At 41.4% G+C, this 26,488-nt stretch overlaps 1 protein-coding gene across 1 annotated transcript in view; it reads left to right on the top strand.

Annotated features, from left to right (window-relative positions):
* The window catches only part of susd6 (sushi domain containing 6), a 33,883-nt gene extending 8,778 nt beyond the window's left edge, over positions 1–25,105 (top strand). Inside the window, exons 3-7 of the mRNA XM_086264713.1 lie at positions 19,853–20,050; positions 20,557–20,751; positions 20,881–21,019; positions 21,761–22,233; positions 22,699–25,105. Of these exons, the coding sequence (XP_086120839.1) occupies positions 19,853–20,050; positions 20,557–20,751; positions 20,881–21,019; positions 21,761–22,233; positions 22,699–22,724 (1,031 nt within the window). The 3' untranslated portion in view covers positions 22,725–25,105. The remainder of the gene's footprint in view (positions 1–19,852; positions 20,051–20,556; positions 20,752–20,880; positions 21,020–21,760; positions 22,234–22,698) is intronic.
* Positions 25,106–26,488: the final 1,383 nt, after the last annotated feature.

Raw genomic sequence — 26,488 nt, 5'->3', positions numbered from 1 at the left:
TTTCAGAGGATTGTTTTATGTAAGTAATCTTTGCATGACAATATCAGTCAGCTCAAACATAAATATAATCAATTGTGCACCCTGTCTCACATGGGATGAAGAGTACTAGTACTATTATGGTATGTAAATTGTACAAAACAGTCAACATTTTTAAAGAGAAAGCTCTTGTTTTTTGTTTTTTTTCTTTTGTAAAGAGAGACATGCTTTTGTAGGCCAACAAACAGCCTACTGTAAAATAGTCTGCTGTGTGCACTACATTTCATGGAGTTTTACCATAATTCTGAAATATGTGTGTCGTCTGTCCATTCCGTGGCCCTTCATTTGCTTCTGGAAAACAAATGTTGCACACCCTTGCTTCAGCACTAGACTTTTAAGCTCTGTAGCATTCTAGTCTTGCTGTCTTTTTAGCAAGTTGCTTGAAGGAATCTGTATAAATCAAACTAAGTGTTGAAGTTTTATAGTGATTTTGTATATACTTTTTTTCTTTCTTTTTTTTAAACTTCCACTTTTATGCAAAAAATTGTTTGTCATGCTGCAACTAGCTGTTCAGGAATGCAATGGAACATTTCAAACGCTGCTGCGTGTTAACTGATAAAAATCCAAAGGTTATTTTTAACTGTTGTAGCTCTGTAAGTTTTTTTTTTTTTTTTTTTACTTCCGACCACTTCCTTACAGTACATAAGGCAGTGTTTAAGCTGACTCACAGTTCAAACGTTCAAGTGTCCTATAACACTTAATATTTTCCTCTTTGGCATTAATTAAGTCCAAATGAAGATGGCTTATGCACAAGTTTTGGGGGGGTTTTCAGTACAATATTTCAGATTTCCTTTGAGGTTTCTGGGGTATCTTTTCAATTCAAGCACCGTATTATAAATTTAAATATTTGATCACAATCACAAGGAACTTGTAATGAGCAATGAAACATTTAGAGGCTTAGCTCCTTAGTAAACAGAACTTGAAGCTCATTTCATTCTTCTTAATTGAGCCCAGATCGCACAAAGCAAGATGAACCTGATATTTATTGATGAGACTCTGGTAAACTATGTCAGGATTAAAAAAAGAGAAAGAGAATTCAGCCAAGAAAAGTCATTGGAAATAATGGTAATACGGAGGGTTGGCTGTAAACATAAGTGCCATTAGAACAAGACACGAGTTGCAGCATTTACAGCAGAAGTATGGTGTTAAATCGATAATTAGAGTCAAATTACCATAAAAGCAAAACACTCATGTTAAAGCGTTAACTTCATCATTAGCTACTGGCCGTTTCCTTTCGCTCTCCTGCTCGACATACATAATTCACACAGGTAATCCCTTGACGTGTTCCAGGGATGGAGATTGCTGTGGAAATTTCATGAATCTAAAATTTCATCACAGCCAACAGGCCTATTCCAGACTCCAGCAAACAGCAGTGTTGATGATGAATAGAAATGGATACTAGAAAATATACTATAGTCCATTTAAATAGAAGTTTACACTACAGCAGAGAGCAGCATCAGATTTCTACTTCAAGTCTGTGTAGGTTTTGTGGATATAACTCTTTTAGGAAATTTGACCTTTAGCTGATGGAGAGAGAAAATGATAGACATTAACCGTTTGAATGTGCTTTGCCTGTCTTTGGTTCCTTTAACACGTCCGGGAAAAGCTTTAAGCGCCTGTATTTTCGGCCTCATGTTCTTTCTGGAAAAGGTCAGGAGAACAATTTCTTGTAACTGCTAATACAGCCTGTTAGAAAGTAGTTGCAAAGCCTTCAGAGTCTAGGTATTTTTAAAACTGGCTATGTCTTGTCTCTTGTCATGTCTTTTATATCTGTCGTTCAGCTGTTCATTGTAAACAAGATTACCAGAAGGTTATCTTCTGGGTTAATGTAAATGGCTCTCTGGGATTTGCGTTTGTGATTGCTTCACATGATTACATTTGCGTTTATGATTCTCGACATTCTTCCCAAAGTAGCAACATACTAAACAAAACATCCTATTCATTGAAGCAGGGTGCCAGTAAACAAACATGGCTACGAAGCAGCACCTTGGGTTTTGTGTATGCAAAGGATAAATAGCATCAGTCTGGAGGATTTTCAGGGCACAGTGCAAACGCTGCTTGTTTCATGTCTTTTCTGAGTCTATCTGACATCCCACTATGCTAGCTCCACAGAGCTCAGTTCCTAATATGGTGTCAATTCCTAACAGTAAGCCTTTGTGGTTTGTTTCAGAGGAAGTGAGCCCAGACAGTGAGTCAGAAGTGAAAGAGCAAAGATGGAAGCTCAGAGGGTCTATTCACATAACTGCATGCTGCATGTTTTCTGCTCTAAATGTGTTGTGTATCAAGAGCCAGAAAGGCTATAACTTTCCCAGTCAAATAGATAAATATTGCCCCCCCCCCCCCCCCCCCCCCAAAAAAAAGAAAGAAAATTATCCTCTGAAGTTGAGTTAAAGCTGTACATGAAAGCACTAGCAAGGACCAGAAACAAGCCCGCTGTGTGCTCTGTGTGGTGGTGACATTAATGTATGTTCATGTGTGAGAAAAGGAAACGGCTCTCCAGGGCTCTGGGAAAAAAAAGTATAGGATAAAGAAAGTGGTGGAGGGAAGAGGGAATGAGAGCAGGACAGGGTCCAGAGGGCTGCATTTTTAATTTCCTTTGTAATTTGTGTTTTTAACAGTCAATTGTTGTGCATTCATGGAGTAAATACATTTTTCTCTGCCTCATCAAGAGCTATTGTGCTCATAAATCCATTTTTCTTGGCATGTCATAAATCAGTCCAACCCAAGGAACTTTTTTTCTTGAAGGCTCAGTTTTAAGTCTTAAAGAACAAGACTTGACAACTCTCCTCTCTCTATAATAATGGAGAGACTCTAGTGGCTAACATAGCGTCATTGCTCTGACCACAGAGGAAAATATCTGAATGGGCCATGCCCTACTTCTTGCATCTTCAAACAGGATAAGTCTTTGAAACTTGTTGCTTTATGTAGCAACAAAATGGTGTGTGTGTGTGTGTAACAAAAAGACCACAGTGTGTGAGTCTCCTTCTACACTATTGGTTTCCAACCATCACAGAAAGTTTGCTAGATAGGCTGGGTTTACAAACAGTGCAGCCCAAGGGAGGGGGAACAATTGTTCCTATGCAATTAACTCTTCAGAAAAGCCCCCTAAAGTCCTGTTAGCAAGGCGGTTGCAGGCAGGCAGGAGTAATCCAACACACTGGCTACTGGCTCCTTACTGAAATGTGAGAACAAAGAAGGCTTTTAGCCCTCTATAGCCCAAATCACAGCAAGCTGCACCTCCCCTAGATCACCACTCAGCAATTAGGACTGCTAACTCAAGTCTGTGTGTGTATGTGACTGTGTGTAGAACACACTAGAGCCTTTTTTTTATATGATGTCTCTCTTCTTCTCTCGCTCTCCTTCTCTCTCTTCCTCTATGTGTAAAGCCAGCCATTAGCCAGGTGAGACTGGAACCCATTAGCAGCAGTCTGGTCGAATGCAGCAGCCTTTCTCTTTCATTACCTGTGTGTTTATCACTTGAGCCATCAATCTCTGCTCTCATCTTGTGTCATTTAACAGCTCTACCAACCAATCAAGCCCTAAGGGGAAACTTTAAATGCCTCACCAGACAAAGAAATACTTCATGAAAACAGATGCTGCAGTGTGGACAGGTGATGCAAGACTATCTCATTCACTTTAAAGTGTTGACCAGACAGTTCCATTACTGGTACACATCCCAGATGGCCAGGATTATTGTTAGCTACACAGTGCTGCCTCCCAGCTTTTTGCCACTAAGCTTGTCACAATGTATGATTTACATTTTTTTCTTTAGTGTTTATCTGTATTTTAAATTTTCTTCCCATTGATTTTGGTGCAGTTTTTGGTTAACATGTATATTGTCCTGTCCTTAAGATGCTTGACTAGTCCTTTGCCATTGACAGATGTTTCATCATAAAGGTTAATGAATGTCAAACAAGGAAGTAGTGGTACAAGCGCACCACCAGTAATGTACAAAATGATAATGTACAAAATGTACACAAAGCTGCTTTTATAACATAACCTCATTCTTACTGGTTACACCTCAGGCTGACGTAGTGTGTGTTGTGTTAAAATCTATGCAGTTATCATGATTAAAACATGCCGCTTTGTTGTTTAAAGCTTTGGTTTTGGGCCTCTTTTCAAAAACTGAGAATCATTTTGAAGCAACATTAAGGCTGTGGAGAGGAGAGGCGGTTTGTAAATTGTTTTCCAGTGAGATGTGTGTGGTTGTCTGAAGCAGCAGGCAGTCATAATGATTTCCAAAGGGCCTCATCTGAGGGACCAGCCTGCTGAGTAGAGGACATCTCTGACTAATGAGCTGCTAAATATATCCCCCAGTCTCCTGTCTTGTGTTGCTTTTGCTTCTGCTTTTTTCTTTTTGTCATTTATTCACTCAATTTTTCTTAACGTGCATTAACTCCCAATGTTTTTGCCTACCTTTGTGAATTTCTGTTTTCTGTTTCATGTTTTTTTTGTTTGTTTGTTGTTGGTTTTTTTTGGACTTTGCATTGTCAAGCTGTCACACCTTTATGTTAATCTCTTTCTGTCGTTGACTCTTTTTTTTCTATCGAAGTTCAGTCTCCTTTTTTTTCTGCCTTGTCTTTTTTCCCTCCTGTCTCGCCTTAACTTTGATGTGTGTTTTTCAGGCATACTGAAATGGTGTGGGCTGGTTTTTTTTCCCTCCTTTTTTTTGTATCACACCGTTAGTCAACAGCAACATCCTGTTCAAACAAGTTCATCAGCTCACACATAAGGCTCCGAGCATCCCACACACATATGCTGAATCTGCCAATGGTTGAGACATCCAAGCTGTTTCAAACTGTGAGCAATCGTCATGAGCGCACATGACGTGGGTGCATCGTGCATCGTGAATGGTTTTCTGTGTAGCAGTATGGAAGGGTAAAATGGAACTCACACTTAATCTCATGAAAATGTCGGCAGGATCAAGCATTGCTGCAAAAGTGTTATCACTACTACAAATACTCTACATGGTTTAGGGAACGAAGCTGACCAGATTAGCTTTCACTGGACTAAGACAACTTATCTGTTCTGTTGTTGACTTGGACAGCAGCAGACAGTACAAACCGGTACACTGAAGTGGAGTCTTTACACATCTGCATGGAGCCTTGCACTACATGTTTGATAATGACCTTTATCTCATCAAGATCCTAGCTTAATGGAGGAACGGAAACTCTAGCTTGCCTTGAATATATGCAATGACTTTACAGTGTGCACAATCTGACACTGAGTTAACGTCGAGAAAAGTTCAGGAATTTGGTTTTAGTGATAGGGGCCAATGATCAGCTTTCTGCTGATTTGACCAACCCCCATAATATAATTGGAAAAACAATGTTATCTTGCTTTGTAGCTCAGTTGATCTCTGACACTGTTGGCAAATAAAGCTGCACTTCCTGTTGTTGCGTGTCAATGAGGCCTTCCAACGCATCGCCATTTGAAAGCTTTTACCATGAAGCAGAACAGCGGCTACAACTCCAAAACATAGAAAGATACTTGGCTATACAGAAATGTTTTTGTCCTTTTACCTCAGCAGTACCTCTTTTAATGGTACCTATCATGTTTCAGCCAAAACTGCAAAAGTGAAGTACATTGTAGATATGTGCAGTGTATGTTCAAGCCTCAACATGTGGAGCTGTGCCGAGGCAGTGAAAATGGGAGAATAATGCACTGCCTCGCCACACAAACCCTAACTGTTACCCTAACTGTTACTTCAGCTTTACTGCAACTCTTCCTTAATCTCCAGCTTTCATTTTAAAAAATCAACTGGTTTAATAACTAAATAACTTCTCCAAAGTGCATATTGGCTGCTCAAATACAGTCACTCTCATGCAGAAAAAATGGAAAGCAAGATAAAATTTGTCTGACAGATTTACTGTTATTGAGCCAAGGGGAAGGGCTGGGCTGTACATGTGCTATCCTGCTGCATGCGTGCCGCTTGTTGTCATGGGTGGAGGTGCTGTACAGCTGTTTCTCTTTAACCAACTGAAATGCAGTTGGTTAAAGAGACTCTTATCTGATGTTCTTGCATAGAGAAATCAGAGAAATACCATCGCTTGATTTTGCACATGCTTTCAGTATTGAAAACGCTTCAGTATTATTTGTGTTTACTGTTTTGCAGGCCTGAGATGGGTTCTCACATAAAGCACATCCCCTTAGTCTCACCCTCTTGACACGGCTACTGACTTTGCAGTGAATGCATTGTACGAAACTTGGCTGTGGTCTCAGGAGAATGTCCCAATTACCAATCAGCATTTCCTGTCTATTTCTCATTATTTCGTGTTTCTTTTTCCTTCTTTTCTTTTGTCTTGTCTCATCGCTAAAACTTTAAACAGCCCATTAGTTGGAGTGTTGAGATATTTCGTGGCCAGTTGGCTTAGGTCCACTCTAATGCCCTCTGTGCTTATTACGTAATTTGTAAACAGCTCTCTGTGACAAACAGCAGCCAAATGGTGAAAGTGTTTGTTTATGCTACCCTGGAATCCATTTGGATAATTGTGTTAGCATTTACAGGAAGCCGGCTTGTGTATATCCTGAATATCATATTTTTGTATTTGCATATCTATTTGTATAGGTGTCTTCCATCTATCAGAGTCAAGAAATGTCTTTTAAAGTGCTTATTTTGTCTGACAAAGTGTGAGCCAACACACTTAGATTTAGAAATTATGTTTTTTTGGCTCTTCATTTTCATGCAATGAATTTGCTAAATATGTTTAAATTGAACAGCTGGGGCTTGCATTTGTAGGCTGAAGTTATTACTACTAGTTGTTTATGTCGCTGCGCTGGAGTCCCACAATTTAGTTTTGATAATGTATTTGGCACATTTAAAAATAACTAGAAACTTGTGACACTCTTAATGACTGGAGGCTTGGCTAACTTCTAAATATGAACAATTATTCTATTGTTTGTAAATGACTTATTTGTTGTTCATTGTTTTGTGCTTCCTCTTTGTGCTCTCATTCACAGTGCTAAAATGTAGTGTGGGTAAAGTTGCCCTCCTGGCCGCAGGGCCATTCAGGCTTTGAGTTTTATAACATAGCCGTTCATGTCCATAAATGGCTATGTTTTAGGTCTACCCAGCAGTATAAACTGTACTTTGTAATTGCCTTATGATGATACAATAGTTATCTCTCCTTCTCTTTCTGGACCACTTACTAATAATAAAATCAACCTGCGTTTCTCGCTTGAAACTCTGTTGTTTTGTTTTTACCCTTTTTTCAAGCTATTATGTTTCTATATTCTTAGAAATACATCATTTTATATTCAGTGTTTTCCATCAGGGATGTTTGGCCAAAGAAATCAATTTAAAACTAAAGACGAGACTGGAATCATTTTGTATTTATCGCTGTTTCATACGAGCCTGGAATTTTTTGGTCGTGAATCATTTTTGTCTGTGTTGAATACAGGCAGGAACATCTTTGCTTTATTACTCTATTCAGTAGGACTGACAGTAAGTGGAGATGTCATTATCAAGTTTATATTGCCCCTGATGTGTATGCAGTTTCTGAAATAGTTAGCCTCTGACATACTGAACACAATTCATTGCTTGCTAATATGTGAATTTAAAGTGCTGGCTGCTGTTTCTTTGTAACAGTTGTATCTCTGATTAGGAGATAAGGTTGCCTCTGCTATACACAGAACAAACAAAGGGTATAAATGGATCAGGCTTTACAGTAAATAGTCTATCGGAAAGTGTCTGGATTGTTCCCCGGGAAACCTTATGAGAAAATTAACTGATCGTTACAGCAGAGTAAACAGACTTGCAGTGTTTCTTCTTAGATTTGCCACAGACATCCTTTGACGTTCTTAGCTTGTTATTAAGAGTGTTTGGTAACAGTTTAAGGTTTTATGCTGAAGAAACATGAAACGGTGTATTGTCAGCTAAGTATGTTAAGTATATGGGCCAACTGTTACAAAAAATGTGAGGCACACATGGACAAGAAACAGCATACCACTTCTATCAGCAGAGCAGGCTGCAAGTGTTAAGAGGTGACACACACTCATGCTTGATGCCATTTGTCCACCCTCTCGGTGACTTGCTCAAGCAGTTGCTCTGTCTTCGTCCAGTTGGACTTCATTACGTTGGTGGTAAAAGCGAGGCTGCAACAGTGACTGCATTGTCTGAGTGTGGGTAACATTGTTTCTGTATCCCCTGCCTTTCTCTTTTTGACAGGTATAGGATACCATAATCCTGTATTACCCGATGTTGACATAACAGAAGTAAACATTTATTGTTCTTGCTAAGTCTTCCAGTGCTCTGCAGTACGACTGCTCCATTTATTCGTGCTTTCCCTCTAGCCCAGAGGTGTCAAACTCATTTCAGTTCATGGGTCAACACGGTGCAATTTGATCTCAGAGGAGCCAGACAAGTAAAATGAGTGCATTAAAAAATCCCTTCCTTTCATTGAAAAGATGTATAAGTTACTTGTGAAACCACTGAGATTTAATGAGCCATTCATTCACAAAACACCCTGAAATCTCTTAATAAAAATAAGTGCAGTTTTGTCAGTATGTCTCAGATTACAAAGCTGTTCAGTGGAATACACTGAACCCTTTGGCCATATGTTGGACATCTCTAGCTCTAGCCAGTGTGTTGTCTGTAATAAACTTGTGTCCTGTGCTTTTGCAGTGAACCTGTTAATGAAACAGCTCACGCAGGACTGAAAGGATGAGTTGGCCAGAAAAGAGCAGCCAGCTGCAGATTGAGCTTATGTCACGAGCACGAGTTTTATATAACATTTCTTTGCTATTATATCTCGTACACTGCTCTCAGCAGTGGCTCTGCTACTATTAAAACACCAGCATGCCAGCTCTGGTGAGCAGGGTTGGTGATTTCACCCTGACTTTCACCTTCAACAAATGTTCCAGGCTCAGCATTCATACCTCTTCAGGCTGTTAAGCTCACACTGTTGAAATATGATCAACCCACAGTTGCACTGACACTGCTTTGGTTAGGGGGGGGGGGTTGTGTGTGTGTGTGTGTGTGTGTGTGTGTGTGTGTGTGTGTGTGTGTGTGTGTGTGTGTGTGTGTGTGTGCCTGAACACATGCACGTGTATGTAGAAGGGGTCCCACACACTCTTTTGTTTTCCTCTGAAAGCTGAGAAGAAGGAATGTCTGCCTCCCAGCTGTCCTCAGCAATGAGGGTAACAGCAGAGCGAAGGGGGAGCTCACTATTCGCCTCCTCTAACATCCTCCCATCTGTTACATGGAGGCTGAGAGTGAGTGTGTGTCTGTATGTTGAGGTCACACAATAGGGGTACTCCCCCTTGCCCTTACCCTTAGTCGCCTTGGCCTCTCATGCATATTTAACCCTTTAGATGCAAAGTTGTCTGTTGCCCTATTCAGAGGCACGCTGCTTAAATCTGTCACTGTGCCCCATCCCTCAATGAGCAGGAACAATGGGATGTATTGGCAGCACACGTGGCTTGCTAAATGCATTGCAACAGCAGGGGGGTAATGGGTGTGGAGGGGGAGGGGGAGGATGCCTCTACCTGCTTAGAGGCGATGCAGCGTGGGTTAGTTGCTCTGGGGTGCAGCTGCAGGAAGATAAGTGGCGACTGGATGGCTAAGTTTTCTGCAAAATGCTCCTTTGGAGGCTGGCAGCTGTTTGACTCATGTTTTCTGGCAAGTTTCCTGTTTACCCTACAAATGACAACGTTGGCTTTGGCAGCAGTGTAGATAACCAATAGTGGTTGGCCTTGGAGAAAAACAAGTATAGCCTGACTGATGCTGGATCAGGGGATGGGGGTCGGGGGAAGCTGTGTTTATACATAGGGAGTAAAAATTCAGATTCTGATTGATATTTACACATCCAACCCCTTATCCAACTTAGGATTGGCCACCAGCTAAAAATAGACGTGCGCGTGTGTTATGAGATTCAGCCAAAGTAGCTTTAGTTTTTATCGACAATAAGGTTGATAACAGAAGTAGTGAAGATGATGCTGTCGTTGATTATAGTGGAGCTGGAGTCTCTTCAGAGGGAAACAAATAGACAGCGCTGCAACTCACAGTTTTCTCGAGCTAACAATAGCAACGCTCGTTACTATAAACACAATCAAAGCCTTTGAGGCGAGGAAAACTGATCTAGTTCTGGACAAATGTTAGCTTGGACAGCTCTCACCACAGGGATAAAATGTATGTGCAAGACACCTTGTGATATACCTGCAACCTCTGCTTACATAGTGAGTAGACTGCTTGTATTTGTGAGTACTCAGGCTATTGTATAAAGGCAACATCACCTCCCTTTTCTTCATCCTCCACCTCCCTCCTTTCTTATGTTCTTCCATCTTCCAGTTAAAGCTCAGGACATTGATCAGCAGCACCTTAAAAAATGTGTTTCATGCTTTTAGATTTCAGCTGTGTTTGAAATTTATTCCAATGCTACAGTAATAGAAGTTCACTGTTTTTTTTTTAAATATTTTTTTCTTTAGTTTCATTTCCAATATTTTTTCTTTTTCATTTTTTGTGCTCTTTCTTTCTCTTTAAGCCCAGCCTTTACATATTCTAAGTGGAGTATGATTTGAGTAGGACTGTGTGTTTCAGTGTATCAGGGTTTTTAGTACAACAGGACACTGCTATTATCTGTCGCTCACATAACAAGCATCGGATGTTACATATCACCCACCTAGGTCGGCGTACTCGTTGTGTCACTGTATACTGTGTGAGATGTCTCTCTGCTTTGCTTGAATGTGTGTGAAAGAATAAGTATTACACATAGGATGTTGTGTCACATTATGCAGAAGCAATGACTCATCTAATAACTTCTAATAAAGGCAGCGTTTATCACAGCCGGAGACTTTAATAAGGGAAACCTGAAGAAAGTCTCACCAAAACTCCATCAACACATCCTTTTCAACACACGTGGAAACCGGCAACTCGACCACTGTTACACCTCTTTCCGGTATGCGTACAAAGCCCTCCCCCGCGCCCCATTCGGCCAATCAGATCACTGCTCCATCCTGCTCCTGCCCGCCTACAGGCAGAAGCTGAAACAGGAAGCTCCAACCCGGAGGGCGGTGCACTGTTGGACGGACCAATCGGAGTCTGCGCTGCGGGACTGTTTTGATCACGCGGACTGGGAAATGTTTCACGTGGCCGCCAGAGACATTGATGAATACACAGACTCAGTCTGTGGATTTATCAGGAAATGCGTGGAAGATGTCGTCCCATCCAGAACAGTCAAATCCTTCCCAAATCAAAAACCCTGGATTAACGGAGATGTTCGCGCGGCACTGGCGGCACGGAACACCGCCTTTGCCTCCGCGAACACATCGGACTACAAACACGCACATTACCAACTCCGGAAGACGATCAAAGCAGCCAAACGTGAGTACAGGGACAGGGTGGAACAACAGTTTGACAACCCTCGGAGTATGTGGCAGGGACTAAACACGATCACAGACTTTAGAGGGAAAACCAGCACACCGCAGACCACGGCCTCTCTGTGTGAGGATCTAAACGTATTCTACGCTAGATTCGACACAGCGAACACCATGAGACCGGACAGTGTGCGCACCGCGGATGACGTCAGTGCGCACACTGTGTCTGAGGAGGATGTGCGGAAGTGCTTCAGGAAGGTGAACGCACGCAAAGCTACTGGTCCGGACGGGATTCCTGGCCGCGTCCTCAGGTCATGCGCGGCTCAGCTGGCTGGAGTGTTCACGCACATCTTCAACCTTTCCCTCTCTCTGTCTGTAGTCCCAGCCTGCTTCAAAATGGCCACCATCGTCCCTGTACCCAAATCCTCCACCATCTCCTCATTGAACGACTGGCGACCTGTAGCCCTGACCCCCATCGTAAGCAAATGCTTCGAGAAGCTGGTCAGGGACTTCATCTGCTCTGCACTACCCGACTCACTGGACCCTCTACAGTTTGCATACCGCCACAACAGGTCCACTGATGATGCCATAGCCCTGACACTACACACTGCCCTGTCACACCTGGAGAAGAGAGACACGTATGTGAGGATGCTGTTTGTAGATTACAGCTCAGCATTCAATACCATCGTTCCCTCGAAGCTGGACAGGAAACTGCAGGATCTAGGACTGAGCAGCTCCCTCTGCAGCTGGATCCTTAGCTTCCTGTCTGACAGACGCCAGGTGGTCAGACTGGGCAGCATCACCTCATCCCCCATCACACTGAACACTGGTGCTCCACAGGGGTGTGTACTGAGCCCTCTCCTGTACTCACTCTACACCTACGACTGCACAGCCACTAACAGCTCCAACATCATTGTGAAGTTTGCGGACGACACTACAGTGGTGGGTCTTATCACCAACGGTGATGAGACGGCTTACAGGGAGGAGGTCAGCGCCCTGACCCACTGGTGTCAAGACAACCATCTCACCCTCAACGTCGCAAAGACAAAGGAGTTGATAGTGGACTTCCGGAGGTGCAGAGAAGTACACACCCCCATCACCATCAACGGCGCTGCTGTGGAGAGAGTGAGCAGCTTCCGGTTCCTTGGCGTACACCTGGCTGAGGATCTTACATGGTCAGTACACACAAACAAAACAGTGAAGAAGGCGCAGCAGCGCCTCTTCTTTCTCAGGAGACTGAAAAGATTCGGCATGAGCCCCCGCATCCTCAGGACCTTCTATCACTGTGCCATTGAGAGCATCCTCACTGGATGCATCACCACCTGGTATGGCAACAGCACCGCCTACAACTGCAAAGCTCTCCAGCGAGTAGTGCGGTGCTCTGAACGGATAATTGGAGGTGAGCTTCCCTCCCTCCAAGACATCTACAGGAAGCGGTGCCTGAGGAAAGCGGGGAGGATCATCAAGGACTCCAGTCACCCCAGCCATAAACTGTTCAGACTGCTTCCATCAGGAAGGAGGTTCTGCAGCATCCGGTCCCGTACCAGCAGACTGAGAGACAGCTTTTTCCATCAGGCCATCAGACTGCTGAACACGTCATAGACACCTCAGCTTCACTACTGGAACTTCAACATTATGCACTCCACACTGTATATAAATGCCACTTGTTTTGCACATATTCAACTCTGTATATTTTATATATTTTATTATTATTATTATTATTTTATTTTATTTTTTTACTATTTAATTTGTAAAAATGTGTATACACACACACACACACACACACACACACACACACACGTAGGAAAATATTTAGTATACACATCAAGAAATGCATACACTATTATATATTGTACATATATTTATTAGTTTCAGGTTGGCCATTCTTGTATTTTGCTCGTTTGTGTTGTTGTGTTTGCACATCTCTGTTGCTTGTGGGGCTCGCACACAAGAATTTCACTCGCATGTGCTGTGCCAGTGTGCCTGCACATGTGATGTGACAATAAAAAGTGATTTGATTTGATTTGATTTGATTCTAGTTTCGTGCCTACATGACCAAATTATGAAATGCTTTCACTGTCATGACTTCACAATAATAGGGTTTTTCCCAACATGTGGAAACCACTAAAGATGTGTTATCCTCCCACCAGATGAAAATAACCAAGACGCTGAAAATTTTTTGACCTTTTTAAGTGGAGTTTAATTTACTAAAGCATGGAATACATTTGATTAGCAAATGGCCAAAAATGCCAGGAAAATACACAGACTTCTGTTGCGTAAGGCACCCTAGACCAATTGATGTAATTATGTGCAGACCAGTCATGTTTATGAGGTCCATTATAAACCAGGAAAAATCTTTTACAAATACCAAATTTGGTAAAGTCAAAACTTTTACTGACCAGTTTTCTGTCAGTAATCATTTTAGTAATATTTTTACTTTTGGTAGACCTTTCACAATGACCACACTGTCAATTTTTTATTCTTTTTGGATATTTAAAATGAATCATAACAGATTTTACCAATGGTAGAAATGAGTTGGCGAGACCACTAATTCTTTCCAATGCTACCCTCAACACAGGCTCTGGTGTACTGTACTGTACTCTAATAACAACAGCTTGGCTAAAAATCCCACGGATTAGCAGGAGAGACAGGGGAACGTGGCAAAAAACAAAAAAACACCCATCCCAAAAATGACAGCAACGTCGTCAGAAACAACAACAACAGAGGACTTGGAGGGAGGCCGAAAAATGAACAAAAACATATTTACACAGCCAAAGAGAGCATCATCATCCCCTCGGTTTTGAGCTTAATCCAATGCACCCCCACCCCCCCACCCCCCATAGCATATATCCATGCACACAAATTCCCTCGCTCCCTGACACACTTAAACATGCCCACTGGAAAACACACCCTCTTTTATGGCCCATTGTTGCATAGAACAACCAGACAGTTGGCTACAGAAGTCATCAGTATCTGATTTGCTTTAGAGCACACCCAGCTTGTAATGGAGGATAATTAGAAATTTAATTTGCTGGGGCAAAGAGGGCTCAAACCCTTTTTCCCACTTCTGTTTTCCTCAATCCATTCCCCACCCCCTCCAGCTCTTAGCAGACTGACTACCATCAGTAACAGATGGGAAAAGGGAGATATTCACAGCCCGTCCGACACTTTAGAGCAAGGCAGGCGATATTAACGCCCCCCGTGGTCTTAGTCTCCTAGAGCATAGCCTTAAGGCGCTGAATGTTGGGATTAGCATTCAGCCTCATGGGTGCCCTGTGTGGGCCCAGTCCTCCCAAATGTTTCCCCAACCTTTTAGCAACTAAGCTCTTTCGTCAGCTTACAACTGCGTTCTTAGATTTATTCTAATATTTTAACCTTTTCACATGTTTGTTTTATTTAACTCAATATGGTAAATGTTGGAGCATAATACTGCTGGGGTCTTCAGTGGATAATGAAGGCAAGTAGGGGATAATCTGTTGGCCACATCCTTAAACACAAATGTATTTGTACAAATGTATTATTTTTTTTTGAAATTCTATAAGTGTGCTTTTTACACTTGTTCCTTCCACTGGCTTTTACAAGGCACTTGTGACTCTCCTTTAGTCATTGTTGTTTTTCGACATTTCTCAAAAACCTGCTCTCTTGAGCAAACTCTTAACATCAGACCAGCGAGAGAACAGCTTGTGTTTAACTGTGACTCATTCCCTTCTTCATAAGCACAAAACGTGGTGTGCTGAAATCCACTCTGGCATTGCTTAGTGCTTTAATCATTTTTCCTAGTGTGTGCTTTCAAAGCTAGTATTCAATTTAGGCTGAGAGGCTGATGGAAAAGGGGGAAACAGCAAGGTTATACATTATCTTTACCACTGCACCATCTCTGGGCACCAAACGAGTGTTTATTCTTTCCTTTAACAGCCTCTATCCGTTTTTGCTTGTCCGATCCATGGTGTGGTATGAACTGAAGACTCATCTCCCCATTGCTGTAGTGCAGAGCCTCTCCCTCACACTTATGACTGTTAGTTGACACTTACCTGCCGCAACATGTCTCATTGTGGATTGTGATTGCTCAGAGCCATCATGTTCCACGGTAATGACGTATTTCTGCGCTCTTCCTTCTCTCGCTCTTCCTCCCTTCTCCTCCTGTTCTGTTTATCTCATGATGAGTGCATATTCCTGTCAGTATTTTATGATTTTACTGCTTCTCGTTATTTTCTTTACCGCTTCTAAACGTCACCTCTATCTTCTTTGGTAATTTTCAGAAGTACTTCTTTTCCCCATCTGTGCTCTTTTTGCAGTTGAATATAATTATATATTTGACCCTCAGGTAGGCTCAAACTAGTTTTGACAAGTACAGTCCCATGAGGGTATGGGTTTAAGTCAAATTTCTTCACTGCTCCACTTCCTTTTGACGTTTCTTTATTTTCCAGATCTTTTTCATCATTTTCACTTTTTAAGCTGTCATCCATTTGAGTTTCTCTATTCCCAAAGGATCCAGTAAGGGAAAAAGTGCGTGTGTGTGCATGTGTATTTTACCCATACCTGAGTCCATGTTAGCACTATAATGCAACACAGAATTACTTTTATTATCACTTGAACAGCTAAGTAATTTCATAGCACCGTTTTAATAGTTTTGTCTTAAGCTTTATACGAGAACCTTCCTGAGACCAAAGCTGACATATTGAAAAAAAGATACATTTACAGTCTTTTCCACAAATTCTTACTTGTGTTGTTCAATCTGGGTAGATAATAGAGGTATCTGATGCTGTTTAAATCATCCTTACAATAGTACAGGGAACCACACTGTGTTCCTCTGCAGTTTGTAAAAATATTCTGGGCTGTTTCTGTCGTGACAAGCAAAGGCTTGTCACTGATTTTCTTTGTGAATGCTAGTCTTGGTGTAGCAGATGCAAATGAAAACTCCAATAATAATGGAACTCTCACAGAGCTCATATGCAGTTCAGGTTTTTCCTGCCTTGACTGAAAGCACTTAGTTTGCTGGGCTTCTTAATGGAGCAGAAGTTCCCACATTGCCATGCATTTCATTGCCTACGGGGTTCATTCAGACTGGCCTGACTTCAGTAAACTGTGTGACCTGAACAATCTAAGCCTGTCATTGGAACAGTTTCTTACTGCCCTGTCAGCTAACACCATGATCATGCAGGAGCCTTGTTGACTTACCAACAACATAAACAAAAGTGTATGTGCTTAAAGTTACAAGAAGAGCGAGCCTCTCATTCTTCACTCACAAGTATTATACATGATTTGAGATAAAGCCAGATTAAACTCATTCTCTGGTCTCTTCTGTGTTTTTCGGCTCATTATTTTTTATCAAGCAGCACATTTAAATACAGTATGCAGTCTGAACTCATTACTATAGAATAAAGAGAGAGAACAGAGGAAGCCTTTGTTGTAATAGGTTTAAGGTATTGGCATAGTGCATCTATTTTTTTAAATCTGCATTTGTTGAAGAATAGCATTAACTCAACTTACATTAATATGCAGATGCATATTCAGATGCATTTGTATCTGAAGCAGTCCTGCAGATAAGAAAACATTCAAAAGAACAAAAGGATGAATGCAATTACCACTGATCTGTCTTCTGCACTGCTATTGACTACCTTGCAGTGCACCACAAAAGATCAAAACAGTGGCTAAAGGCTGTTGCCCCAAAATGCCCCCTCAGGCCTTTTTTTTGTTCCCTGCTGCCTTTCAGCCCAGGGTCATTAATTCATCACCTTACCACCTCCGTTACTACCATCCTTTACTCAGAGGTCCTTTAATCACCCACAAGCAGTTCAGGGACCGAGTCATGGTGTCAAATGGCATCCTGAAATAAGTGCAGACAGTGTTTGTATGTGTAGGAGAAAGCGTGACTGTGTGTGAGTGTGAACACTTGATACTACTTTAACACACAAAGCTTGGCATTTCTTGTAAGGAAACTCCAGCTCATTGTTAGGGTCTGATTATTACTGGTAATCTCTTTCAGTACATTAAGGCAGCTCTTTAAATATCTCTTTACAGATCCTGCCTATCAAAGCCAACATGTTTGTGTCTGTTTGGATTGTAGATTTTAATTTAGGTAGCTGCTGTAATCATGTTTTTGAACTTGAGATTCAGGATGGATCATCTAATTACATTTTGAGATGTGTGTTCTGTATTAAATCTGTGTACTATAGAAGCTAACTAGAGCATAATTAGTATTTGATTAAAAAACTAAGCAATCAAGAAAATGAATGTAGGAGCAATTATATTAAAACCAAATGAGATGTTTCAGTAAAACCAAATGTGAAACATTTGTGTGTTTCTTTGTCTTACATCATCTTTGACTTTTGGAGACTTGACAGGGTGCAGCTGCTAATCTGGTGATATCATCTGTCCTTTTGGGAAACTTTAATCAGCATTTTTCAGGGTGCTATGTTCTAAATAGTTAGTTATTCAAGATAATAACAATGTTATCTTGAGCTTAAGCCATAATGAAAAATAATTGCTAGCTTCTGCTGATAAAATTAGATGATTTGAAAGTAAAGAGGGTTTAATGTCAACCTCATTATCTTCAATTTTATATCTAAAACTGTACTTATAATTTTAGAATATACATACAATAATGTTATGGTAACTGCATGTTTTGTTCTGCTCAAAACACCCAAACACACACACCCACGAGCTCAGGGTGTGCCTTGTTTCTGGGTGTTGACTTTGTGTGTGTGTGTGTGTGTGTGTGCGCGTGCGCGTGCGCGTGCGCATGTTTGTTGTGTATGAGTAGGCACTCGCACATTTAGAGTGTTTGCATTTAATCTTGTGCTGCCAGCTTAGAGCGGCATTTCTCTACGGAGATTACAGGATGTTCGAGGCACTGCTGTGGAAATAGTCTCTCTTTCAATCTCTATACACACACACACACACAAGAGGCAAGACAAAGTGCCTGTTTGTGGTGTTGGTGTGTTTGTTTATGTCAAGCAAGTGATAAAGCACTGCATTAGACCTTGGCTAATATGATTTTATAAGTACTCAGACCAGGGATTAAATAATGAGCCATATGGTCATTAGCGCTGATGGCATTATTAATGTTTTTGTGTTGAGTGTTTAATTTTACTTGTTAGTAAAAAAAAGCCACAACACAGTGTATAATTCAAATCAATAAATCAGACAAATATGATGTACGGATTAAAAGACAAAAAAAAATCCTTCACTTATTATGACAAAATTAATTTATACATTATTGCCCAAAGGGGTTTAAGTGTTTATTGGAAAAATACCCGACCTCCCTCCAAATGGGTCACATGGGTGGTAATAAAAATGTATGTGTATGATCCGCATATCTTTTTTCAGTCATACCGAAAGCAAAGTCAGTCTCCTGCTGTCTCAATTTACACAGGTGTTGCAATGTTGATGTCAGATCGGCTGGATTTACAGGCTCTGCTCTCGCCAGTACCAGCTCTTGTTGCCTGCATGTATTAACATGGCAGTGGGAGTGCAGCACAAATTCACTCTAACACGCACAAGACGCAAAGAGCAGTTGCCGTGTCACTGCAGTATGTATGTGTGATATATGGAGCACAGGAAGGTGGATCAAAGCTCGATTAACTTTAGGTCTTCTGACTCATCTTGTGTTTATTGGCTGGCTTAGAGCTTCAAGTCTGTCATTAGCACGGAGCAAATGAGCCTCGCTAAAGACTCTGTCTCTCTGCCAGACAGATAGAACCAATGTTAGCGTGGGCTGAAAACGGTTTAATGAACAGCAAATAATCAAGAGAAATTAGATCTGTATGAAGCTCCTTGTGACATTTTAATCCACTGTAGGCTCTTGAGGTATTCTCTAAGATGCACAGCACGGCTGTCTCCACCTAACTTGTCATGTTGATACAGTGCTTCTCTCTTGCTGTTGTAAAAGCAGCCTAGTTTCAAGTAACAATACCACAGAGCTTTAATTATAAGCTCAACCTGTCAATTTGACAGAGGCTCCCTCTGAAAAGTTGTTTGACCCTGTGGCAGTCGCCTGCAGGGGAGACCAAGATGCAGTTTATGTCAGAGTAATGAAAGGACAGCACTATATTCCAGCAGCATTAATCTACCACTAAAATTTTAGTCAACGGAAAATGGGTCCCTGTTAAACTTTGATGGAGTCGGACAGAACACAAACTGTTTAATTCATAAATTTGGCACAATAATGGTAAATTATTCTTCAGATAACCCAGCAACTTCTCAGTCAAACACTTCCTGTTTCCTTGTAAGCCCTATAAATTGGAAAATTCTACATGAATTGATCCTTAAGATGTACATCATTTCCAGAAGGAGTTTCAGCTTCATTTAGTTACATAATTTATAATCGCTTTATATGGATCAAGATCCCAAATTGGATGCTGGCCTGCAGCTGGCAGTTCCCTAAGTAAGTGAGAGGAAGAGTTCTCAGATCCTGTTTACGTCTTGCTCAGAAGAGGTTCTCCACTGACAACTTAAGCAGCCCACTAATAATTATTTCTTTGACTTGTTTTTGTATCTTCAGGTTGTCAGCACCCACCTGGTGTGCAGCACGGATACCTGCTGAACCAGACTGAATCCAACCGGGGCTCTTTCCCACCTGGCACTGTGTTAGTGTATGGCTGCGAGTCTGGATACATTGCCGAGTCTGGATCCAGATCCATCGTGTGTACCACTTCTGGAACCTGGTCCCAACAACTGCTACGCTGCATCAAAAACAATGGTAAATAAGCTTCAAACATGCAAATATACCTGTGATAAAGCAGACAAGCAATGCAATTTAGTGTTTTTAATGCGACTTCAAGTAGCGTACTGTCAATTTTGTGGTCAAAATCCACATTTTTAGCTGATTTTGCACATAAGAAAGGCACTTTTCTTTATGCTGATAAAACGCGCAAATTATTTTTTAATATTGCGTATGCACTTATGTAGGCAGGGCTGGGAGGATGTGTATGGATATTTGTATTGCTGTCATACATATTTGTATTTTATAGTTTATTTACTCTTAATGTCTTCCCTATAAGGCGACTTTTATTACTTCTAACATTGATCACGTGCTCATAAGAGACATGGCTGTACCAGATCTGAAGTGTCAGACCTCTTTAGAAAATTTAGCTTAATTCTGAGAACTCAAGCCAAAGGAATTAAATAAGTACACATGTAGTAAATAACAGTGAACAAATTTTCAACAACAAACATAAAATCTCTATTGCCTGTCTCTCTCTCCAGTATGTTCACTCCCTACCCAACCAGAAAACGGGGGCTACCGTTGTCATCCGACTCACTGCAGCCCTCTGATTGAAGGCACCGTCATCGAGTACTTCTGCGCCGAGGGTTACGCTCTGAAGGGAGAGTACAAGTTCCTCACCTGTCGGAATGGCGAGTGGGACCGTCCCATGCAGATTAGCTGCCGACTCACAGAAGGTCTGCCATCTCAGCTAATCTCTGTTAGCTGTTATAGCTCTCTTCATGAGCATGCATAACCAGTTGCAGATATGTTAAAATCAGCAGATCACATTCTCACTTCCTCTACGTCTTGTTTTGTCCTCTCAGAGAAGGAACCGAGTTCTCCACTGGGTACACCTGCTCTGTCTATTGTGATAATCACAGCCGGCTCTGTGGCATTCGTCCTGCTTTTAGTGGTGCTGTTTGTTCTTGTACAACCAAAGCTCAAGTCTATTCATCACAACAGGTAAGACACATAAACTTTGCTGCAGTCTCACACCAGCAAATACTTCACGATAAAAAATTAGTTGGATATGTTGCTGATAACAAAAACGCCGCTTCTACGCAGTCGTGTAGTTTCTCAATCGACTGAAGGCATTTTTAGTTGTGGTTTCATAAATTTCAGGACCTTATGTAACATTTTAGAGGGTATTTTCTAAGACAATTGAATAAATTGTGTTCATATCCTTGTTGCAAAACATAGTTGCTCATCTCTTCTTAATGGACTCCATTGTAAAGCTGGTTTCAGGGAAGTTGCTCCTTCGAAAACATCAATAAAATTGGCCAGTAAAGTGTGATTACTTGAAATGACATCAGGCTTTAGATTTAGTCACATTTTACAGCCCGGTAAAGACTTTTCAGCCTCTGTGTGGCTCTGTTTGTGTTTTGTTTGTTGAAAATATATATATCATATCAGTCTTACATGGAAACTTTCGGAAGCTTAACCTTTGTGCCATAAATGAACACAATCTTTCTGTGACACACCCATCATTCAGACGTTTTGGTTGGCTCGAATCATAAAAGGTTTATGTTTGACTAGTTGCGCAGGTTAGCATTTCTTGAATTCCTTAGTAATGAAACATAACCTATGTTATGAGTTACTGCCATCTGCGTAACTAACCAGCTGTGGTTTCAGCTTGAACATGGACTTGGTTTGGTGATTCACCTGGTTCACACTTTTCATTCTTTCTTCATGTCTGTTTATCAGGAGGGAGCAGGGTGTGTCGGGCCAAGCCAGCTCCATCATGGTGGAGGGTGTACAGGTGACCCTGCCCTCCTATGAAGAGGCAGTATATGGAAGCAGTGGACCATGTGGCCCTTCCGGTTCTCTTCCTCCTCCTTCTTCACCGCCGCCTCCAGTCCCTCCAGAGTCTAGAGTTCCTATTGTGCTCTCTGAGGGGCTTCCTCAGGGAGCCACAGGAGGTCAAAGCTCCAGGAGAACCCGCCACCACAGAGACTTAGACTTCTGTCTCCCATCCACCTCCTCTTCATCCTTCTCCTCCCGCCGTCATGCAGAGACGGTGTTGGTTCACCAGGCTCCCTCTTCCTCCTCTTCATCATCATGGATTACAGAGCACCCTGGGGGTGCATGCGCAGGTCCCCTACCTCTCCGTAGAGACTCTGACAGCAGCGACCAGCACAGCCTGCTTTCTGTCACCTCAACAGATGATTTTTGTGATGGTAAGACAATGCAGTCTGCTCATTTTTCTCTGATTTTTAAGTTGTAGCTGCATTGGTCTAACTGTGTTCATATATATTCCATAGACTGAGTTACAGCTAAGATTCTGAATAAAGACAGAGGAGCACTTTAGATTAAAAACTCAACCACTCTGCATTGGATTAAGTTTGTAAATTTAAATAACTGATTTTTTTCCCTTTTTTGTTTGTTTTTTTGTTTTTATAGAGGATAGCATTAAAAAGTAGCCAGTGTGACACCTGTGTAATATGTACATGGATTTTATTTTCCATAGAACATGTAAAGTGCATATCAAGGGCAAGAGTAGACAAGATCAAAAATGACAAATGAATAAAACTCAATATAAACTTTGATGTAATGTATTTTAAGTGTGATGGGTTGAGGACTGCACTAAGAATGACCCTAAAGGTATTGGTCATTTGTCATATGACTCTTCTCCTCTCCTGCAGATATTCCCCTGTTGAAGGAAGCATGAAGCCTGCTGGCCTGCTATCAGCATCAGCAGCAGAGCCCCTCTTTCCCTTTCTCACGCTGCTGGCCAGAACTGACTGTGGCTGTCAACCTTCTTCCCTGATCCTGCCCCACTGCAGCCAGCAGAGAAAAGACTAGAACTGTGCCCTTTCCCTATCACAGCCTCTTCTGCCATTGCTAGACATGCAGAGCAAAGCTGACAACCAATACCCATATTGCACTGTAAGGCAATTACGGAGCACCACAGGACCCACCTGCTGGATCAGACTAAAGATGAGCCAGACAAGCAGAGTGGTGCCAGTTTAAGTTAAATCCTGTAGATCCTGTGTATATGAGTAAAAAACATACCTGAGTCAAGGTTGTGTACTATAGGCTATGTATTACCATACACTTGCCTCTACCCAGATGTATTTCTCTATATTAACATTGCTAAAAGAGGCTTCTTCAGAGAAGGCTACAACAATCGAGACACGCCAGCTGCATCTGACACAACTGTGGATACAAAAAAAAAAGAACAAGAAGAAAAGGAAAAAAAAGTGTGATTTTCGCTCCTGATGCTGTCGGCACTCAGTCTTCCCGCCATACTTGAAAAGTTGTGAGTGATGCCTGAGTTCCTTGTGAATGCTGCATGTGGTTTTCAGTTGTTTGCTGTCACGGCACGGCGGCCTATTCTGAATGAAGCATGAAGCCTCCTCTCTGACTGTCTGCTTATCTGTGCATCCAGTTGGCGTCTAACGTGTGGATAAGTAGGAGTGACAACCACTTCACCAAATCACAACTATAAAAAGATCTGTTTCTTCTTTTTTTTTTTTGTTCTTTTGCTCGCTGCACCCGGCATCTGGAAGCTGCTCCTTCTCTCAAATGAGTGGGATTAATTGGTGTTTTGGATCCACAACTTCGCTACACATCTTAGCTGTACAGGGAAAGAAAAACAAAATGCAACATTTTATCTGAGCTTAAGAGTGAGCTGTTATTGTTGTTGTTGTTGTTAAACAAGGTGATTGGGCACATGAGCCAAATTTAATTTCTTCCCATCGTATTTATTGCGTGGCGTGTGGCTCGGTTTGCTTTAAGTTGCTTGATTTTGAGTGCGTGTCTGTGCGTGTATGTTTATGTGCCAGCGAGGCCACAGAGAACATGTCCTCTTATTGGTTAGGCCTTGATACAGCCATTTCCTGATTTGCCTCCCTTCTGATCCGAGGCTGGCTTCACAATGTCCCTGTCAGTCACCATAGGAAAACATCCCTCCCAGCATTGAATAAGTCACATGAACAAACCAGCTTCACTTCGGGCGTCGAGTCCACAACACAATGTGTGTATTATTCATTCGCTCTCAAGCTAGAATAGTTATTATGTTCTGCTGAATGGCTGTAAAACACGGGCCTCCTCAGAGGAACTGGCTCATGCTCATCTTCACACTGAACTAAGGACTCTCCACTTTTGTGCATTATTGACACAAACTGCAACTGGTTGCAGTGAATTAAATAAGAGTTTTGTTATAAATATAAATATATACAGCACCCTGTCACATGTACTCACTCACCCCTCGAATGCCAAGTGCAAGCTTAAGAGAGAATCTTGTTATTCTGTTAGAAGTCATCCTCTGTTTTCGTTGCCACTTGAAAAGCTTAGGGGGTTGAGCTGGTCACCCTGACAACAGCATGACTGGGATGGATCCTCAGAGCTACTTTATAACCTTAACTGCCTGGGAAAAAAATACAATAACACAGCAACCTGTCTGAATTTCTATTCTCAGTTTTATTTTGACATTCGTTTGTCACATCAATGGCTACATTATTAATGCAAACAGATGTTGCCTTAGACTTGTAAATGTTTTTTCTTTTTTTGATGTATAATCTTAAGCCTCTGCATTGGTTGCGCCACAATACTGCAACATGTTCTGTTTTCCCAATGGCCTTACTCTATTCTTTTCTATTCTATGCATAAAACTGTCTGTATATGTATCAATGAGTTTACTTTTGTTGTGGACACGACTAAATGAATGTCCATCCTTCTCTGTCCTCCCCTAGCTTTTCCAGCTACTGTGATGATGATGATGATGATGATGATGATGGTGATCCTTTAAGCACCTATGTTTTATTTGCCCTTGGCTTTCTCTTTTGTTACAGGGCATTAAAAAAAAATTATGGTAAAGGGGAAAAAATTTAATTCATTTGCATTCAGAAGCACTGTTGTACAGTGTTGCTTCCCAGTTAGAAAAACATCTGGATTTTTGTTTGTTTCAATGCTTTCAGCTTTGGTTTTTCCTCTGTACATGGCAGTGGGTGTGAAGATAGTAATTTAATATTTGTATAAAGTTTAATTTAATTTTACAGTGTGTATATAACTTTCTAATTAAAGCTTTCTTTTGAATGTGTAAAGTGACCTGTCTCTTATTCATTGCCACATCGTGCTGGACCTACTCTGTGTTGCCGAATTTATGCACTTCCAGGAAAATATTGATCACATTCTCATGTCAAGACATTTCCAGTGCAATGTGTATCCGCTTGTGTTACTCGGAACATGATTCATTTTCCTTTGGACTGGAAAATGGAAGACCTGATTCTCGTTTTGCACATGGATGGCCAGCTCCAGTCTGAATGAATGCACAAGCAGACTTCCTAGAACCATATTTTTAAGCCTAACAGGGCTGTGCAGTGAATCAGATTTTTATTTAAATACAAGTCTAGCTTCCTGCAATTATTAAAACAAGATAATCAAGATGGAAATTTGGGGTGGGCGATATAAACGATATACAATAGAAATGATATAAATTTGGCCAACGATAGAGATTTTGACTATACCGCTCTATCAAGATAGCGTATGTTGATGACGTCATCAAGCGGCGCCTGTTCTGGTCGAAAGCATTGCAGCGGCTACAACCATTATCATCTGCAAATTATGATGGGCGACAGTCACAGCAAAGAGGTGAAGCACTTTTGAAATATGGGGAAAGCCAAAAACTGCGCTTCCTCCACTTTGACATTGATTCATTAATATTGAATTCTCTGGCAGCTGCGCTATTCCAATGTTGTTGCAGTATATTAATGACTAACCTCGTATTGTGGATGAATAATCTCAGCTGTTCTCCTGGCTGAAGTTTGCTCTGTGTATAGCATCCTGCTATGCGATTGCATTTGTCCCTAACCACCAGAATCCCTCACGTTAACTTTTATCAGTGGAAAGAAGTTGGCGTTCATCCTCCAGCGTCACTGTGCTAATGTTATGCTAACATAGCTGTGTCGCTAGCAATCACGTAGCACAACATTATATACCAGGTAGTCCAACTTCAGTAACCCTGCAACGCCACTGCTGTTTAGTTTTCTGTCTTTATGTTGGAAGTGGTAGCAGAGCTGTATGTTTGAATTGTTTCAGAAATCTCTCAGTCAGAACATGGTATGTCATGTTTAGGTGGAAACTAGCGAGCTAACTTCCTGTTAACTTGTAACTCCGTTAAATTTAATAAATTCTGTTTTCATGGATGCCTGGATGTTAAACTCAATTGTTACACCTGGTAAAGCAGCAACGCTGATGATTTTATTAAAGATTAAAGAATTTAGACCGTTTTAACTCTGTGTTCGTTTGACTTTTGGACCCAGATTACTCCGCAAAGCTCCTCACTACGGCCAGTGTTGCCAACTCCTCAGTAAGGAAAATCGCTATTGGTTGTCCTAAAAGTCGCTAGAAGTCGCTAAATGACGTCATCGCCTAATTTGCATAATTGGTCATGCTAATCTAATTGTAACCTATGTTGTTGGAGAGAGAAAT

This window comes from Aulonocara sp. 'chitande type north' Nkhata Bay, linkage group LG15 (assembly GCF_057382095.1).
Source record: "Aulonocara sp. 'chitande type north' Nkhata Bay isolate Kocher_YH1m ecotype deep benthic linkage group LG15, A_spYH_male_GT1.1, whole genome shotgun sequence".
In the NCBI taxonomy this organism is placed as follows: domain Eukaryota; kingdom Metazoa; phylum Chordata; class Actinopteri; order Cichliformes; family Cichlidae; genus Aulonocara; species Aulonocara sp. 'chitande type north' Nkhata Bay.
This window is presented reverse-complemented; position numbering and strand designations above follow the sequence as displayed.